The 19558-nt window shown below is 38.4% G+C and overlaps 2 protein-coding genes and 1 long non-coding RNA gene across 7 annotated transcripts in view; 2 read left to right on the forward strand and 1 right to left on the reverse strand.

Annotated features, from left to right (window-relative positions):
* Positions 1-16709, forward strand: part of CHUK (component of inhibitor of nuclear factor kappa B kinase complex) — a 37945-nt gene extending 21236 nt beyond the window's left edge. For 2 of the 5 annotated variants that reach the window (XM_041742881.1, XM_041742884.1), the window contains exons 12-21: positions 102-225; positions 627-778; positions 3294-3355; positions 4297-4406; positions 5194-5243; positions 11202-11298; positions 11593-11740; positions 12295-12428; positions 14485-14584; positions 15315-16709. In XM_041742881.1, the coding sequence (XP_041598815.1) occupies positions 102-225; positions 627-778; positions 3294-3355; positions 4297-4406; positions 5194-5243; positions 11202-11298; positions 11593-11740; positions 12295-12428; positions 14485-14584; positions 15315-15344 (1007 nt within the window). In that variant the 3' untranslated portion in view covers positions 15345-16709. Of the gene's footprint in view, positions 1-101; positions 226-626; positions 779-3293; positions 3356-4296; positions 4407-5193; positions 5244-11201; positions 11299-11592; positions 11741-12294; positions 12429-13040; positions 13279-14484; positions 14585-15314 lie in introns of those variants that run through there. The other 3 variants (XR_005985945.1, XM_041742883.1, XM_041742882.1) reach the window with 3 other exon arrangements.
* On the reverse strand, positions 11733-19165 carry LOC121484116. The gene is made up of 3 exons (XR_005985946.1): positions 19039-19165; positions 12264-12437; positions 11733-11987 (listed from the first exon to the last, which is right to left on the reverse strand). It is a non-coding gene; the product is annotated as an uncharacterized LOC121484116 (long non-coding RNA).
* Positions 19166-19209: 44 nt separating this feature from the next.
* The window catches only part of ERLIN1 (ER lipid raft associated 1), a 36840-nt gene continuing 36491 nt past the window's right edge, over positions 19210-19558 (forward strand). Inside the window, exon 1 of the mRNA XM_041742886.1 lies at positions 19210-19360. The gene's annotated coding sequence lies outside the window, so the exon portion shown is untranslated. The remainder of the gene's footprint in view (positions 19361-19558) is intronic.

Here is a 19558-nt window from a genome sequence, read left to right on the forward strand (position 1 = left end):
CATGAATAAATAAATAAAATCTTTAAAATAAATAAATGAATAAGTAAATAAATACATAAAAAGTAACTTCCCACCTCTTTTCCCCATCTTTTTACATATAGTACGGGACAGCAAAATTCAGCTTCCAATTATACAGCTGCGTAAAGTATGGGCTGAAGCAGTGCACTATGTGTCTGGGCTGAAAGAAGACTACAGCAGGCTCTTTCAGGGACAAAGAGCAGCAATGTAAGTGGATTCTGTTGTTTACAGGTGCAATGTCATGTGCATTAATGTTCAAGAATTAATCTTGCTGTTTTCACTAATCAGTATTCCACGCAATACTGAAATATTGGACTAATCTGAAATATAATATTCTCACCAGACTTAAAGAATTCTTACTAATGGTCTGAAACCATCCAATTGCAACAGCTTGAGAGTAGTTCCTGAGCAGTCCTAGTATAAGAAGATTGTTTTATCTTAGAATATCACAGGTAGGGAGTCTTCAGAGACTAGATTCTAGTCTAAACTATTTCTCACAGATTGATAATAGAAGCTTAGGCTTTGGGTTAATGGCAGTTTAAGCTATTAAATTTTTGTTCACTTTCTGAAATACTATATATATTTTTTTTTTTTTTGCTATGGTTTAGGTTAAGTCTTCTTAGATATAACGCTAACCTGACAAAAATGAAGAACACTTTGATCTCAGCATCTCAGCAACTAAAAGCTAAATTGGAGTTTTTCCACAAAAGCATTCAGCTTGACTTGGAAAGATACAGTGAGCAGATGACTTATGGGATATGTGAGTGTTTGGGTAACATGTTTGAAAGAAGTGTTGAATCTCTTGAAGCCATCTTCTGTTTTGCCTTCTTGCCTCAGCCCATTGTTTCATTTATATTAACATTAGAGCAAGAGATAGGTTGCCTCAAGTCCTCATAAACAGTGTTTGTACTGAATAGTAGCTGCTTTTAACCTTTAGATTAGCAACTTTACTTCCCCACAATTGAACTATAATTGGACTAGGATGGTTTAGCTTCAGAAAAATTCGAAAGCAATTTAAGAACTTTTGATTTTCAAGTCTCATTTTTGAAATAGAGGCGCTTGGGTAGCACAGTTTCTGTTTGACTCGTGGTTTCAGCTCAGGTCATAATCTCAGGGTCCTGAGATCAAGCCCCACATGGGGCTCTGTGCTCAGCATAGAGTCTGCTTAAGACTCTCTCCCTCTCTCTTTCATACCTCCCCTCTGTATACAGTGTCTCTCACTCTCTCTCAAATAAGTAAATCAATCTTTTAAAAAATAGATACAAAGTCTGTATTGGGATGTCTCCTTAACCAGGGAAGTCTTGGGATCCCTGGGTGGCACAGCGGTTTGGCGCCTGCCTTTGGCCCAGGGCGTGATCCTGGAGACCCGGGATCGAATCCCACATCGGGCTCCCAGTGCATGGAGCCTGCTTCTCCCTCTGCCTGTGTCTCTGGCTCTGTTTCTGCCTGTGTCTCTGGCTCTCTCTCTCCTTCTATCTCTCAAGAATAAATAAATAAATAAAATCTTAAAAAAAAAAAAAAACCAGGGAAGTCTTAAACTACTTATCTTACTATAAATAATAATACAAATAATTCCAGAGTTTTTTCTTCCAAACCACCTACTGTGGAGTCCCCCCCCCCTTTTTTTAGTATAGTACACAGCCTCCAGTTTTCAATATTTGACTAAGCTCTCTCCTTTCAGACGTATTAAGGAAATGTAAGATGCAGATTTAAAATTCAAATAGTAAGCTGAAGGGGTCACCACCAATATTTCTGTTTTCTGTCATAAAACAAATTCTTTTTTGGGAAACAAATCCTATTCATATACTTGTCTTAAGCAAAGTGTATGTATATCAGAATAAATGATCAGCAGTATCCAATTGGGTGAGTAAGTTTACCCATTAGGACTGGTTCTATGATTGATGTTTTATTTCTATTTTTGTATAATAAGCATTCTAATGAATGGCAGAACACTGTAATTATTTCACCAAATTATCTTTGACTAATCAGCTGTTAAAAAGGAATGACATAGACCTGTGTACTCATACTAAAAGATCACTTGGGTCTTTAATGGCAGTGATGTATTAAGTTGGGGAAAAAAAACAGAGAGAAAAGTATATAGAGATAGTCTCACTTATGAGGGAAAAGGGTATGTGTCTATGTAACAAGTGATTAACAGTAAGATCCTTAGAGTGGAGGGGACAAAGAGAGAGTCTTTTCTTTTTATATCCTTTTATAGTATTTTTTTTTTTTTTTTTTTATTTATGATAGTCACACAGAGAGGGAAAGAGAGAGGCAGAGACACAGGCAGAGGGAGAAGCAGGCTCCATGCACTGGGAGCCCGACGTGGGATTCGATCCCGGATCTCCAGGATCGCGCCCTGGGCCAAAGGCAGGCGCTAAACCACTGCGCCACCCAGGGATCCCCTTTTATAGTATTTGATTTTTATTTTTTATTTTTTTATTTTTTTTAAATTTTTATTTATTTATGATAGTCACAGAGAGAGAGAGAGGCAGAGACACAGGCAGAGGGAGAAGCAGGCTCCATGCACCGGGAGCCCGATGTGGGATTCGATCCCGGGTCTCCAGGATCGCGCCCTGGGCCAAAGGCAGGCGCCAAACCGCTGCGCCACCCAGGGATCCCAGTATTTGATTTTTAAAAAATCATGCTCATGTATTACTTTTCCTTTTTTTTTTTTTTTCATTTTTTAAGAGAAAACTATTCATATTGGTTTCTTAGGGGTGCTGTAGCAAGTTACTATAAACTAGGTGGCTTAAAGCCACAGAAATTTAAATAAATAAATAAATAAATAAAATCATAGAACTGTGTCACAGTTCCAAAGGCTGAAAATCCAAATCAAGGTGTTGGCAGGGTCTATGAACCCCCTGAAAGCTGTGGGGAAGAATACTTCCTAGCTTCTTCCTAGTTTCTCGTGGTTTGACAACAGTCCTTAGCTCCTTGGCTTGCAGCTGTAGCACTTTAATCTATACCTCTGTCATCAAAATAGAGCTCTCTCTTCATGTGTTTGGGTTTCTCATAAGAAAACTAGTCATACTGGATTAATCCACCCTACTCCAGGATGATCTCATCTTAATTAGCTAACTGCAATTGGCAGTGACCCTATTTCCAAATAAGGTCACATTCTGAGGTACTGAATTAGGACTTCAACAAAGCTTTTTGGGGGGACAGTTCAATCTATAACACCATTTTTGATGATGATATGGTAAGGAAGTGGATAGGTCAGTAATTAAGGCTATGGCTATTGCTGAGATAACCAATTAAGACTTTTTTTTTAGCCTCAGAAAAAATGTTAAAAGCATGGAAGGAAATGGAAGAAAAGGCTATCCACTATGCCGAGGTAAAATCACTAGCTCATTCTATATGCTTATTAATTCCTGAGGTCTCTCTTAGAAGTTGTCTTTGGTTTCAATATATAGAATGTTTTTCATGTTACTCCTGAATATCAGACAAAAATCTAGTAGATGCTTTGTATGTGTAGAGTTGATAAAAACAGGGGCTTTGGGCAAAAGAGATTAAACTAAAACCTTGCTAAACTTGTTTCCATATTACATGGACTTACACTTTTTAGTAGGGTTATGCAGATTAAATGGGAATAAATATAAATGGTAGTTATTGCTGTTATTTTTATGATTGGTTTAGGTAGGATAGCTGTATGTCCTGGTTATCTGAAATGGTCCCAGTTTATATCTGCCTTGCCATAATTATCAATGATACTCCCTTTCACTCTCAAAATTATGCCTGTTTGGACAATAAATTATACATATGGTCATGCTAGTTGTAGGTCATTCTCTAGGAGGAATATTCCTTTCTTACCTGTTACATCTGTCCATGGTCCTACTAAATTGTTACTCTCCTGGATGTGGGTAAGGCAGTTAATATCCTTAGGTAGGAAATCCAGTGTCTTTTTCTTTCTGCATTCTTATTCAAGACAGTTGGGAACAAGAGGCAATGAAAATCCTATAACTGAGATGCAGTGGTTTTGGTAGCCACTTTTCCTGTCTTGTTAATAATACTTCTTTTTGCTTCTCAGGAGGAGAAAGCAAATGCTAGTAGTTCACTGTTGTCAGAAGAGAAAAGAGAGGAGCATGGGTATTAAGTCTGTCCTTGTATGAAAGATGAAGTGTCAGAATCTGAAAGATAAAAAAGCTTGAACAAAATCAGTGTTTCATATTAAATCATTTAGTTCTACCATTGCAGCATATCGTTCTCTGTCTCAGTTCTTTTCTGTTTTGTGTGGTGGTGAGCCTGTTATTTCTTTTGCATTTCATCATATTTTAGGTGGGTGTCATTGGTTACCTGGAGGATCAGATCATGTCTCTGCACACTGAAATCATGGAGCTGCAGAAGAGCCCTTATGGAAGACGTCAGGGAGACTTGATGGAATCTCTGTAAGGAAGTCTTGTGTTATTGGTATTGATGTCTATAATTTTTTTGTCACAGATGGTTCTGTCTGTGTACATCTAGCTGATTAAGGCTGTATTTGTTCTTTTCTATAGTTTTCTTTCTCCAAATATATTGCCATCATATTTTAGGAGGAAGTTTTTCTTAGTCACAAGAAATTTTGGTCATGACTTAAGGGTTGACCTTTGCTGTTTTAATCAAAGCATCTTTTCATGTGGGTGTAACAAATTTTTCAAATGTTCTAAGTTACAGACTGTTGCTCTGCTTCCCATACTTCTGGCCCAACTTCTTGTCCATTAAATGCCCTAAATGAGGTTAACTTCCTAGGTATCTGAATAGAAATTTCAGATTGTTTTTCCCTAATCACGGGGCTTCATTTTTGCCCATTAAAGTGTTTCTGATGCAAGGATGTTGTATATGTGGTGGTAGATCAGAGCAGATATGAAATATATTAAAGTTTGTATTTTTATTTACTTAAAAAAATTTTTAAATAGATTTTATTTTTAAGTAATCTCTACACCCGTTTTGGGGTTTGAACTCACAACCCCGAGATCAAGAGTTGCATGCTTTACTGACTGAGCCAGCCAGGTGCCCCTAAATTTTGCATTTTTAGGTCTTGCTTATTACTCTGTAAAATGCTCTGTAAAATGTTCATTGGCAATATGTACTTGCTTTAAAATAGATTATACTCTATTCAAATAGTATAGTTCATTTCAAGTTGTTATTAGTCATTGAATTATCTTCACATTTGGAAGCATGTTTTCTCTTTCATAGGGAACAGCGTGCTATTGATCTGTATAAGCAGTTAAAGCACAGACCTTCAGGTAAGACACTTATCACTGTACACAAGGCATTTTAAGAAACCATCACAGGGACACCTGGGTGGCTCAACGGTTGCATCTGCCTTCGGCTCTGGGTGTGATCCTGGATCCGGGGATTGAGTCCCGCGTCAGACTCCTTGCAGGGAGCCTGCTTCTCCCTCCGCCTATGTTTCTGCCTTTCTCTCTGTGTCTCTCTTGAATAAATAGATAAAATCTTAAATTAAAAAAAAAAAAAAAGGAAACCATCACAAACTTAACAAATACAGGGATTGGATTTTTTAAAACAAACTGCAGAATAAATTCCAGTTTTGGTATTGCCACAGAGCTGTTTATGGTACAATTTTAAGTTGATGAGAATTTAAGAGATTAGGAAGGCAAAGTAACAAGGGAATTGAGATAGAAAACTTTTTAAAGCGAAATGAAAGGAAGGAATGAAAGAGAAAAAAGGAACTTATAGAAGGGGAAGAGGAAGCAAGAAAATGTGTGGAAAGATGGAAAAAATAAGTGCTGCTTAAGGTTAGAGAGGTTGGACAGAATTTGATACAGTGCTTTCATGTGTGGAGTGATCGGGGGGAGGCCCATTTGCTATGCCAAAGCAGTGTACCTTAAAAATGATGCCTTCATCTGCATCTGGTTACTACTTATTTCATTGGCAAAACAATTCCTATCAAACATCTGATGAATACAGAACATGGTCTATTGACAGGAGTATTGGAGTGGTATTTGGAAGGCTTGGGTTCTAGATTGGGCAGCTTACTGACCAAGGTACCTAATTTTCTTATATCTCATTTTCCTCTTCTGCAAAATGGGGCTGAAACCTAGCTTTCCTAAGTCAGTGAGTACGTATAACAATGTATTTAAGAGGCTGTTTGTGAAAATGCCTCAGGAAGTATAAAATATATGTATCTGCAAGATATTATCCTTCTGTTAAAAATTGATTTGTTTTGATGGGTTATAGAAGAAATAAAAAGTGAAGCCTGTGCCCTAATTTGCTATATATACCTAAATTACCAATAAATAAGTAAAATAAAAGATATAAGTTTTATACTTTAAAATTTACAAACAGGGCATCTGGGTAGCTTAGTGGTTGAGCATCTACCTTTGGCTCAGGCTGTGATGCTGGGGTGCTGGGATCAAGGCCCTCATCAGGCTTCTTGCGTTTCCCTCTGCCTATGTCTCTGCCTCTCTCTGTGTCTCTCATGAATAAATGAAATCTTTAGAAAAAAATTTACAACATATGCAAATTAATATTCATCCATATGAAATTCTGTCTTAACAAATAACATGATCTCCTCTAAATTTTTATTGGAATAGAATTTGTTCAGTTTATTCCTACAGACATTTATGAGGTACATATAAGATAGGCACCTGACCCTGCCTGGGGCTCAGGAGTGGTTAGAAAAGGTTTCCTGCAGGAGATGACACCTGAGATAAGCCTTAAAGGATAAGTAGCAGTAGCCAGGTGAAAGGAGGTGCGCTCTTGTGTGTACAAGTATAGTCAGTAAAGACACGTAACACTTAGCACGTTTGGGGAAATGTAATGGCTGGATTATAGAGTTTTGGGAGAGAGGCTGGATCAGATGTGGCTGGATCATGAAGGATCTGAAATGTTATGGTAATGAGTTTGGATTTCATCATGATGGCAAAGAAAAACCTTAAAAGTTTTAAGCAGGGGAATGGCATGACCAGATTAGCATTTCAGAAATACTGCATTGGTAGCATTGCACATAATGTATTAAAGTGTAGCTAGACTGAAGACAGGCATTGGCTATGAGGCTGTTGAAATAATTATAACTCCATATAGGGTGGGCCATGAGCTAAGGCAGAGAGCCTGAACTGGGGAGGCTGGTGAGAGGAGGGTAAGGGCAGGAGACATTTACAAGGTAGAACTGATAGTGTTGGGTGATGGATTAAATATAGATGGCTGGACCTGGAGTATGGAGTCATAATGCCTCTCAAGATTTTGGCTATGGCAGCTGGGTGCATGGTCAGAAGGACTACTCACCATAATGGGAAGAAAGGATGGCACATGATGGGAAAAGAAGATGAATTAATTTCTGTACATGTTGATGTTTGGATGTCAGTGGGATATTCAAGTAGAGAGGTCTAATAAATAGTATTAAATATATATATGTATGCATGCATGTATGTATAAACACACACACACACATATATACATATATATATGTATATATATGTATATATATGGATTTAGTAGAGAAGTGGATATTTAGCTATTTGAGAGTAGTCAGCCGTAGGAGTAAAGTGATCATTTTGAAAAAGTAGGTTGAGTATGGAAGCCAAGGATGTAATCCCAGAGAATACCAACATTCAAGAAAGGCTAGAAGCAGAAGAGCCAGCAGAGGAGATTGAAAATGACCAGGATAGGGCAGCCCCGGTGGCTCAGCGGTTAAGCGCCACCTTCAGCCCGGGGCGTGATCCTGGAGACCCAGGATAGAGTCCCATGTCAGGCTCCCTGCATGGAGCCTGCTTCTCACTCTGCCTCTGTTTCTGCCTCTCTCTCTGTGTGTCTCTCATGAATAAATAAATAAAATCTTTAAAAAAAAAAAAAAAAGAAAATGACCTGTATATAGAAGGAATTATATGATAGGATCAGGACAGAGAGTTTCAAGAAGAAAGTGATCAGTGGGGTGAAATGCTATGAATGTGTGGGTAATAAAGATGATGATAAAAAGAATCAACTTAGCAGTTTGGATACCATTGTTGGTCTTGACAAAATAAGGCCTTTTGGGAACAGAAATTGGAAGCCAAGGAAGGAATGAACCAGGAAGAAATAGAGAAGTCAGTCTAGACCAGCAGTTCCCGAAGTGTGATTCATGAAGATCATTGAGGTCAAACTATTTTCATAACACTAAGACAATATTTGCCTTTCTCACTATGTTGACATTTTCACTGATGCTATGAAAACACTGGTGGGTAAACAGCTTATACCCTACTTAGCAGGTATGGATGATGGCACTAGTACCAAATTATGTAAGTAGCTATTATTTTCACCACTATGCATTCACAGTTTAAAAAAAATTCATTTAAGCATGTCCTTGATAAAGTAATAAGAATTCTATTTAAATCTCAACCCTTGGGCACATGTCTTTACAATATTCTGTGCAATGAAACGGGAAGTGCCCCAAGAGCACTTCTTCTGCTGGGGTTTTTTTTGTTGTTGTTGTTTTTGTTTTTGTTTTTTTGAGAAAGCCACAGTGGCAGGTGTCTTCTCAAAAGATAATGAGACATGACTATTGCTTTAAGGGAAAAAGCCAACAATGTTAGTTGGCAATGATAAAACTCCATGTTTCAGACAAAAAATTAGAATTTAGGAAATCTTGTATCCATCAACTGAAAATTGTCAGCTTCTCAGTACTTAAACTTTTTTTAACAAGATCAGTAGTTATATTAAAAAGACTTGCAAAAAAAACAAAAAAAAAAAACACAAAAAAAACAAAAAACAAACAAAAAAAAAAGACTTGCAAAAATGTAAGATAAGGCCAATTTTCTCACTAACATTTTTTGGAAAATAGTTATTTTTAATAAAAATATGTTAATAGGTAATGAGCTTATTGTTATTTTTAAGTGAATAAGTAAATATTTTTAAACTTCTCAGTTTAATTCCCAAAAAACACCTTGGGGTTCTTAAGAATTTTTGAATGTACTGAGACCAGTAAGTTTGAGAACTGCTTATCTAGGCAGTTCTTTTCAGAAGCTTTCCTGTTAAGGAAAGAAGAGAGGGGAGCAGCTAAGAGATGAAGAATCAAGGGAGGTCAGTCTTCAGAAGGTAGACTTGAGCATATTTATTATGTGCTTGGGGGTCCAAAGCCTATGAAGAAGGGAGTCCCTAAACAAGCTTGAGAGGCTAACTCAATTAGCCTTGCTGTCCCTGGTATTAGAGGGATTGTGGGTGTGGATACTGACACTTTATGGTTGTAGGGGTTAGAAGATGGGGGTCTCCCTTGTGGCCTCCCATCCTGAAGTAAGAAGTGGGGTTAACTGTTAACAGAAGGCTTGGGTGATAAGGTTAACAGAAGAGATGATGACTGCATAGATTTAAGGAGTATGCTAAAGATTTTTAAAAGCTGGTATGTACACAGGCTCAGTGGTTGAGCATCTGCCTTGAGATCTTTTATAGATCACTCCTATAGTGACAGTATGGATAGCTCAGGTCGTGGTCCTGGGGTCCTGGGATTGAGTTCTCCATTGGGCTCCCCACAGGGAGCCTGCTTCTCCCTCTGCTTATGTCTCTGCCTCTCTGTCTCTCATGAATAAATGAACAAAATCTTAAAAAAAAAAAAAAAACTGGTGTGTACAGTGGAAGATGTTGCTGACCCAGAAGATTTATTAAGAATCCAGAGCAGAAATGAAAACTTGTGAATTAGTAGTGACAACAGAGAATGGTAGTATATTTTTTGGTGTTTAGTGGCTTGGCTGCAGGAACTGACAAAGCAGAAGGTTAGACTGATTCAGACTTAAGATTTTGCTCATAGAAGACAAAAAAAATTCAAGATATTGACAGAAAGTGATATAAGTGATATGAAGCTGTGGTTAGAATAATTGAAATTTAAAATTTCAATAGAGCAAGTCTAATTCTTTTTTTTCTAGTGTCTTTCTAGCTTAGAGTTGACTTGAGACTCTTGTTAAGCTAAAAATGGTGAAAAACTTTCTTCATTTTGTATGCTGGAGAAGATTAATGTTCTGAGGTCTCTGAGAGGAGCTTATTTGCAACTCTTTATCTAGTTGTGAGGGAGAGACAGAGGGACATGTGTAGGGAATAAACTTGAGCTGTGGGGGAGAGGTCTTTGCAGTGATAACAAAGGACACTGAACTTTTTAAAAACTTTTTTTGATACCCTTTTCATAGTAAAATATGGGTAATAGTTGTAGCCATCTCCCAGGACTCCTATGAGGGTTAAATGAGAAAAGTGTTAAGTAGGTGATAGCAAATAATATTTTTGCAGCTGGGACTAAAAATTGTTCAAGGAAATACCAGCATTATCTGTGAGCAGTCTTCCAGTTTAAAAAACTTTAAATGCCATTTTTTGAAATGTAACAGTGCTTTTTTGGTTTTTTTTGTTGTTGTTGTTGTTGTTGTTGTTTTGGTTTTTTTTGAGAGGGGAAGAGTACAAGCAGAGCAGAGGGAGAGGGAGGGAGAGAATCTTAAGCAGGCTCCACAGTCAGTGCAAAGCCTGATGTGGAGCTCCATCTCATGACCCTGAGATCATGACCTGAGCCAAAATCAAGTCAGACATTTAGCCAACTGAGCCACCCAGGCACCCTGTTTTTACTGTTTTTTTAATTGAGTTACATCTCCTGTAGACTGTAGAACTCACTCACTGTGTCCACACAGCCATCCTATTTGAGGACATTTGGCAGTTTCCAGTTTAAGATGTTCTACTACGCTCAGACTGAACTTTCAGGGTGTGTTTAGGTCCTTTTATTAGTGCATCAGGTTTGGCTTAAGTTAGTCAGCTTTTTTCAAAGTTTCATGGGCTGCAAACAGATGGATAAACATGAAATCCCAAGTATCCTAGATAGGTCAAGGGCCTCCTGCTTTTAAACCAGTGAAAGTTTGATAAATTGTGCTACTGTTTCTAAATAAATGATGTTAATCATCCAAGAAAAATTGATCTTTTGGCCAGAAAGCTGCATATGGATTTGGGATTTGGGTTAATATAGGTTAAAGATAGCTAAAAATATCCTTCTCAAAACAGGCAACTAAGTTCTGTGAAGATACAGTGATAAATTTATATATGCATTAAACACACACACACTTTGTTTTTAGATATATATTTGTTTATACATTATATAATCTTAAAATTTTAATCCAGTTTTAAATTTAAATGGAGATGCTTATTAATTAAAACTAGTTTCAGATTTTTAGGAATTTTTTGTTTGGAGGCTGATATGTTCATGCAGAAAAGAGGTTATACCCACTGACTGAGATCTTTTATAGATCACTCCTATAGCGACAGCACGGAAATGGTGAAGATCATTGTGCATACTGTTCAGAGTCAGGACCGGGTTCTCAAGGAGCTGTTTGGTCATCTGAGGTAGAAAAATTGTTTTATTTCCTACTGAAAAGCCAGGGTACTTTTATCATGTTCCTTTCAAAGTGTAATATCCTTTTTTTGTAAATATACTAGACCCAGGAAGATATCTGGTGATACCTTGGGTAACTTGGCCACAGTTGTGTGCGTTTAGGTGTCCTATTTGTGTGCATCACTTTGGAAATCAGTCACTAAATCTGGTGCTGATTGTGGTTCATTTTCCCAGTTGGGTGTGGGAGTATGGTAGATAGTCTTAGGGGGATGTCTAATTGTGTGACACTGATTTCATCTCTCCAGCAAGTTATTGGGCTGTAAGCAGAAGATTATTGATCTACTGCCCAAGGTGGAAATGGCCCTCAGTAACATCAAAGAAGCTGACAATACTGTCATGTTTATGCAGGGAAAGAGACAGAAAGAAATATGGCATCTCCTTAAAATTGCCTGTGTAAGTAACTTTTAATAAATTATTTAATGTGACATTGATTTGCTAGTATTCTCTGCAAAAGGGATTCTTTTGTCGGCATGAGCTGAATCCTTTTAAAGATGTCTGTATTTTGTGTTAAGGTTGATGCTTATGTTCTTTTCTTGGTGTTTGGCTTCAGATGCAGGAGATCATGATCATCCTTCATTATTTCTTTCCTCTCTGGTCTCATGTTTATCTATTCCTTCCAGCCGTAGACCACTGTGGAATCCTATCCCAATTTGGGAATAGATGTGTGTGATCAGTTAATAAAACTCTAGCCCCTTGTTCAACTAGTTTTTTTTTTTTTTTTCTCCAACAAAAGTGGAATGAGAAGGGCAAATACCTTTGGTTTTGGTTAAGAAAGGTGGTCAAGGACAGGATAGTTTTGTACAGAAATACTTATAAAAAGGTGAGGATAGTTTTGTGGTTGTGCATCTAAGCACTGGTAGAAGTGTAAATCTTAGGAACATTGTAGGAAATTGTATGAATCAATTGTGGTGCTTACCTGTAATCTTATTTACTTTTTCCCCCTTCAGACACAGAGTTCTGCCCGGTCCCTCGTAGGATCCAGTCTAGAAGGTGCAGTAACCCCTCAGGCATCAGCATGGCTTCCTCCAAATTCAGCAGAACGTGAACATCCTCTGTCATGCGTGGTAACTCCTCAAGATGGGTGGGTTCACTTTGCAACAATAGATAGTTGTTTTCAAGAGCAGTGGTAGGAATGAAGTAGAGTAGAGCATAGTGGTTAAGAAATAGTCTTCAGTACTTTATACACCAGGGTTAAATCCTGACTGTCCCTTTTATAATAATGTCCCTTTGTAATAACCTTGGGCAAATTAACTTGATTCTTTAAATGTTCCCATTTCCTCACCTGTAAAATGGGAACTGTTCTGAAAATTCAATTAGATGTTGTATGTGAAGTGTATGGAAAGTAAATATCAGCAAATGTTACTTATGTAGCTCAATCTAAGTTTTAAGTTCTTTCTCTGTTACTGGCTTAGCAATTCTTTTACCCAAGCTATTTCTTCCATAACCATTTATCTCAAAAGTTATGCTGTCTTTTGGATTTATCATTTTGGGGTCCTTGATCACCTTTCTAATGAATTATTGAGTGTAATCTACTTGATTTTATAACTTGGTATTTCTAAAATCGGGCTTTTTTCAATGCCTTAAATCAGTTTTGCAAATAAGAACTCAAGTGTGAAGCCTTATATTTTCTTTTATTAATTCCTACTCTCCTGCTAAAAGCTGAATGACTATCCATTTCTGTTATTTTTCTCAGCATAAGATGTGCCGTATCCAGAGCCAGTGGCTCTTTGCTAGCTTGTGTATTGTCGCTTTTCTCACAACTCATGGAGACCTCTACAGCAGCACCAGCATTACCTGGAAGCTCTGCCCATAATTAGTTTTGCAGAAGTGCAGCCATGTTACATCACTGCTCAGGAGGTCATGCAGTTGCACATTCTGTACTCTACTTTTATGAGAGAAAAGCACATGGCAGGAAGGAAAGCTGATATCAGGTATTTTATTTTTTTAAAGAAAGCAAGTTGTAGGGTGTATCTTGGGATCATTAGAGATTTGGCCCAATGTAATACATCCACAGCTACAGCACAGGCTATATAATTTAATTGACTTTAGAAAATATTCCATTACTCAGAGTTGAAACAAATAAAATTTAGTACATTACTAACCTTTTTACTTTTGTTAAAGGCATTTAGGTTAGGGGATGCTAATGGTTGCAAATGTCACCTCTATACAGTCAATTTCTAATTTGAGTTTGGGTTGCTAGCAAAAGCATGTCGGACAGGAATTTTAAATATGTTTTCCAGTAGGAATACGTTATAAAGTAAAATTGATTTCAATTACAATGTGCACATAATACTTAACCACCAAGGTGGGATCTGTTGGATTCAATTTTTCATCTTTTGAATACGTACTTTAGAATTAGAATTTAGTTTTGACCTTATAGTGGCTATCATTTATGGCCTAGAACTAATTCTAGTAAGGTAGAGACTGAGGGCTGGTAAAAGGTAAAGGATAGAGGCCAAATGGCAGAGGAAAGTGGGGAAGGTGGAAACCAAAATAAGGATTTTCTTCAAATATAAACTTCCAGAGATTCTTGTTGGTTCTGGGCAGCTACCTTATGATGCTATTTTCTTCTGCTGTCCTCAGAAATCAGCTTGCTTGTTTTCTTTTTCATCGCTGTCATCTGTAGTTTCCAACCAGAGTTTTCACCTTCCCTTATCTTTGCAGACCAGATTGTACTTCTTTATCGTCACCCTTATATTTGTGTCTCTGGAGTAAGCACACTGATATTTTTACTACTTATAAGGAAAGGAAAATATTCCAGAAACAAAAAGATTTTTCATCTGTCTGCGCTACAATTTTCTCTCCCACTCCACCCCCCATTAGCATTTTCCAAGGGTGGGGAGGGTAGTTGTATTTAAGTGCTGCTTATATTTCAGAGGAAAATGAGATTGCATTTATAATGGATTTCTTCTCATTCAAGCTGGGCAGAAGCAACAGCTTGCATTAACAAGCAAGACTCTGCCTCTGGGTGGGAGGGATAAGGAAACTGAAGACTATAGGAATCAGCTGCATTGGGGTGCTGGGTTGCAGGGCTGCAGGAGGGGCAGTGATTATCCTGACCCTGAAGACCAGAAGGTAGAGGAAATTTGTATGTCCCTTTGCTGTATTTGAAAAGGCTTTGTTTTTTCATCATACAGGGAGACTATAGTACAAATGATAGAAGAAAATTTGAACTGTCTTGGCCATTTAAGCACTATTATTCATGAAGCAAATGAGGAACAGGGCAGTAGAATGATGGTAAGTTTTATATGGATATGGGTATGTTTTGACTTTCCATGCTAGCCACCTCTGGCATTTGGGATGCATATGGGGAAAAGGAGAACTCAGAAGAAAGAGAAAAGACGTTTAAGTTATATCTTTGACCTCAGATCCCGATCTTCTCTTATTCATGGATATACTAGGATTATGTCATTAGTAAATCTTCAGCAGTAGCATTTTGGTCAAATTAAATGAAGGGTGAACTTTTTTTGCAATGTGACCACTGAAATTGAATGGTTTGTACCTTTTTTGCTTCAGTAATCAATTTTCTTCAATAAGACGGGGCAGGATTTGTACTGTAACTCAAATATAATAACAGCTGTATGTAAAACGAATAATGTTAATACAGTCAAAACTAATAGAAATATTAAGATTTGGTTACTGTGAATTACTGATTTGTTAAAACTCAGAGAAACCACAAAAAATGTTTATTGAGTTAACTTTACTACAGTTAGTCTCAAGGTCAATTGTTTGTATTTCCTTTCATTAATTATTTACTTCAAATATTTATGAAAACTGAAATATTTTTTTTGAAATATTTTTTTTAATCGGCAGGACAGAAGGTAAAATTTAACTGTAACTTATACTTTGATTTTTCAACTTTTGATTATAAAATGTCCAAACACACAGAAAACTTGCAAAAAGTAACACCCATAAACCTACTGTTATAGTCAACATCTAATTATAATTTTTTCCATGCTGGTTTTAGAATCTTGATTGGAGTTGGTTAACAGAATGACTTGCTACTTATTCAGTGTGCCCAAACTGACGAAGATTGTTGCTGCACATGCAGGAAATTTGTTTTTCTCCCATGAAAACACTCTTCAGACACCAACCAACAAATGGAAGAAATGGCTATGATCAGAAAAAATGCAAGATTTTACAAGCACGGTATTTTGACTTTGGGAAATTTTAACCCCTAAACAGAATTTTAACCCGTGAACAGAGAATTTTAAACAAGTCAGTGGACTTGTTTAAATATGATAGCTACTTAAGCATATCATGGCAATCCATTTGTCTTCAAACATGATAAAACACTTAACTGACTAAAAACCATCTTTACCACTAAATTTTGGGCATAAGGCCAAAAGTATCATCGATATGCAGAAAACAAAACCTCAACTAATGTATGTGTTGTAAGTAAAAGTTGTTTGCCTGTTTTTGTGGGAGAGATTGGTCTCAAGTAAAACTGTACTTCATGAAGAATAAACTCTACCTCCTTTTGTTGCATTCAGAAATGCTCTTCCTGGCAACATAAGGAGTTGACTTAATTTTAATTTTACTGCACATTTGATAATATCCCTTTCCTATAGAAGGAATTGTGCATCTGTGCCTTTAATAAGTTGATTCTCATCTTGTTAAATGTGCTGTGTGTATATGTATTTAAGATGTACATTTAATAATATCAAGAAGATGCCTGTTAATTTATAATGTGTTTGAAAACTGTTGTTTTTTCATTTGTAAAAATGGGTCATTTGTTTAACGAATTTTTCATGTCTTGTCCTACAAATTTATAAAGATCTGCACTCCCTTATCTGTAATTCCAAAATCAAAACTCTGAAAACAAGGTTTTTCATAAGCTTGGTAACAAAACTCATTTGCTTGAAAATCTAACCTGAACTGACATTGAATCTACTTATCCCATTTAGTGTGAATATTCATTTATTTTGCTGTGGAAATATTAACATATTTGATTATTGGGAGTGGGATGGGGCTGCCACAGACCCTGCTGGGTGTTTATGTAGTATGGTATATGCACTGAATTACCTTTCTAAAATCCAAAAATTTCATAATTCTGAAACATCTTGTCCTAAGGGTTTCAGATAAAGGATTGTGGATCTATCACCTGTTAAATAATTTAGAAGGTATTATGTGTTTTTAAAAAATGTGAAATGCTTTTATATTATAGTTTTCCACTTTGTGTATTAAATGATTTTTAAATTACTTTTAGAATCTTTATTCATTTTAATCAGATTATGATAGGTTTGAATATGGTTTAGGAAAATGTGAAGATTCCATGAAGTGGAACTGAAGCACAGAATATAACATCATAGGCCCTCAGTGTACTTTCCTTAGGAATTAAACAGGACTTACAGTAAAAACAGCATTGGGTAACTTCTTTTAATATAGTCTTTTCTTCTGAGATGTCCTGTCACCACTGTGTCTAAAAACCATGCTCATATCTTGGTCTATAAACCGAGGTCTTAGTCACACCATCCTCATTTTGCTAGTAGTGCCGCTTTACACCGTGGATCTTGGGGCTGTCTTCTAAATTTTTACCCATCTGATACTACTGTTTCTCTAAAAATGGAAATTCTGTCAGCTATTTTGACAGGCAGTCTATCTCTTGCTTCTCCAGTTCTAGAGAGTTTTAATAAAACATGTATGGGTACCTGCTGCTTGGAAGATGATGAGCTAGATGGCAAGATCAGAAACAGTTAACTAAAGGCAGTACAAGAAGAATGCTTATCTGGGAATCTGAACATTGCAAGCCATCCAAGCATTGAAATGATTGTTGAAAGAATTTATTTAGATGATTGTGTATTTTCTAAATATCACTGTGGTAACTGATAAAAGAGCTGTTATAGGGTGTGGCTATTTTATGGTGTGGCTGGGGTGATATGGGCAGGTGCTATGAGTCAGAACAGGTTATAGTGAGAGATCACCTAAGACTTATTTCTGATGTGTGAATTGACTATTTTTTTATTGGGGCACATCTTTTCAGAGTTGAATGGCATTTGTGAATGTCTACATTTCATTCTTTAATTCCAGCAGTATTATGAAAAATGAAGAGAATCCATCTAGAAAACTGGAACAAGTTGTTTTTCCTTCTTTTTGCTTTCTGGAAATTAAAATAGCTAAGTTTTGCTGATATCATTTATCTGGAACAGACAAGGTCCCAGATATCTGTAGGTAATTAAAGTCTTAGGAACAATACAGGTAAGTGCATTTATTGAAGGGAGACGGCAGAGTGGCCTGGGAGGGCTTGCTACTTAAAATCCTATTTAGGACTTCCCATTTTCACAATTACTGCCTTTATAACCTTGTGATGAAGTTTTGGAATATAGGGGAGGTCCGGAGCTGACAACCTAGAAAGAATTGAGAGGTCTGTGGTGCAAAGTGGTGGTTTTATTAAAGCACGGGGACAGGACAGAACCTGTGGGCAAGAAGAGCTGCTGCCCCAGGCTAGTGAGGAGTGGCTGATTATATACCTGGGAGTTGGGAAGGGTTTGGGAATAGCATACTCTCTAAGGAGTTTGGAAGCAAGGTTTCCAGGACCTATTGTTGGGAAAAGGTCATTTATTACCGTCTAATAAAACCTGAGGCATGAGACCCTTCAGAAGTGTATCCATGGGCCATGTGCTTGGGGGATGGTTGCCAACATGATTCTTGTGGGGGTTTAGAGATAAAGTTTCTAAAGGAATTTTTACATGTTAAGGTAGACTTACAGGATCTGGGGGGTCGGGCTAAGATTGCCTTTTGCCCTTAGCAAAGTATTAACATCGAGGCAGTTGAGTCTGTTAAGGAATGTCCCTCTGACTGTACCAAGGACTTCTAAGTGTGCTGCCCTGGGCTTGTGCTTTGTCCTCAGCTAATCCTCTGTTCCCCCATCACTTGGGCCTGCAGTTTCCTAACCACTTGGCTTCTCCGCCTGCAATCTGTCTCCACTCTTAGCCATTCTGCAGACTCACTGGGCATAAAGTACTGTTTTCCCATACTTCGCCGCCCAAAGTTACACAGCCCTGCCATGATAATCTCCCTTGCCCAACTGTCCCACTAGCCTTTCTGGGTTTACAGGATTACTGCCCAACCTACTTTAAATATGCCGCCTTTTATTTCCCTTGCATTCATCCATCTCATTCCCATCTCTACTCTTTAATTTTGTCCTTTTCGTTTTTAGTAATGTATGTATACAATCCATAACAGAAGACTGCGGTTAGGGAAAAATGAAGTTTTTCTGTTCTCTAGTCATGCACCTCCCTCTCCCTGCGGAAAAAAATGCATGCAAACCTTTCAAAATCTGGGCTTGGCCTAGCCCATCCCATCCTCTTCCTCGCCCCACACACATACATCACACTCTCTGTGTGCTTAGCGCATTCTGTCCCTATTTGGAATGACCTTCATGAAGCCCTCACTGGATCAGTATTCTGGCACGTTAATCACTACTCAGAAATACACCTGATGACGAAAGATGTGCTCAGACTGAAGATCCTTCTCTTCTGAATTTCCACACTACTTTTCCTGCAACAGGTCTACTGCTCCTGAATTCGCACAGGATCCGTGCCTGAAACACGTGCTTGTCATACGGTTTAAACCACAAAAAGACAAAACAGCCACCACACCGAGAGTGCGGGAGTCGGTTTCTGCACAAGAACTAACTGACCAGTCCCTCATCCCAGGCGCCATCTCCTCTCCTCTACACCCCAGCTTACTCCCGACGGCCGACATCCCTTCTCTTCCAGAGCAGGAAACCAGCATTGCGCAGACAGGAGCGCACGTACCTCCGACGGCGGGAGGCCGCGAGAATTTTGGCCCGCCCGCTCTCCGTCTCTCTAGTGGCGCGACGAGCGCTGCGTCGGCGTGCGTGGCCTGCGCAGCCGCAGTGCCGGCCGAGTGGGCGGGGCCGACTGTTGGCGGCGGTTGGCGCGGCCCGGGAGGTGGCTGCACGTGCGGGCGGGGGCGATGCGTCACTGATCCGTGAGGCGCGGCCTTAGGGTCGGCCTCCCTCCGGAGTCTGCGGCTGGCCCCTTCTCAGTTAGTGCCTTCCGCCGAATTTGGGGGCGGGGGGTGGGGGGGGAGAGGCTATTGAGAGAGGGGGTGTCAGGACGCTGAGCGAATAGGGGCGGCGCACGGCCCGCTTCGGGCCAAGGGGTTAGCCAGGGGGAAGTAGGCTGGGTGAGGAGAGAAGAATGCGGGACAAGGGGCGCGGGACTCCCCGGCTCGCCCTGCGGA

The sequence above is a fragment of the Vulpes lagopus genome, chromosome 2 (assembly GCF_018345385.1).
Source record: "Vulpes lagopus strain Blue_001 chromosome 2, ASM1834538v1, whole genome shotgun sequence".
In the NCBI taxonomy this organism is placed as follows: Eukaryota; Metazoa; Chordata; class Mammalia; order Carnivora; family Canidae; genus Vulpes; species Vulpes lagopus.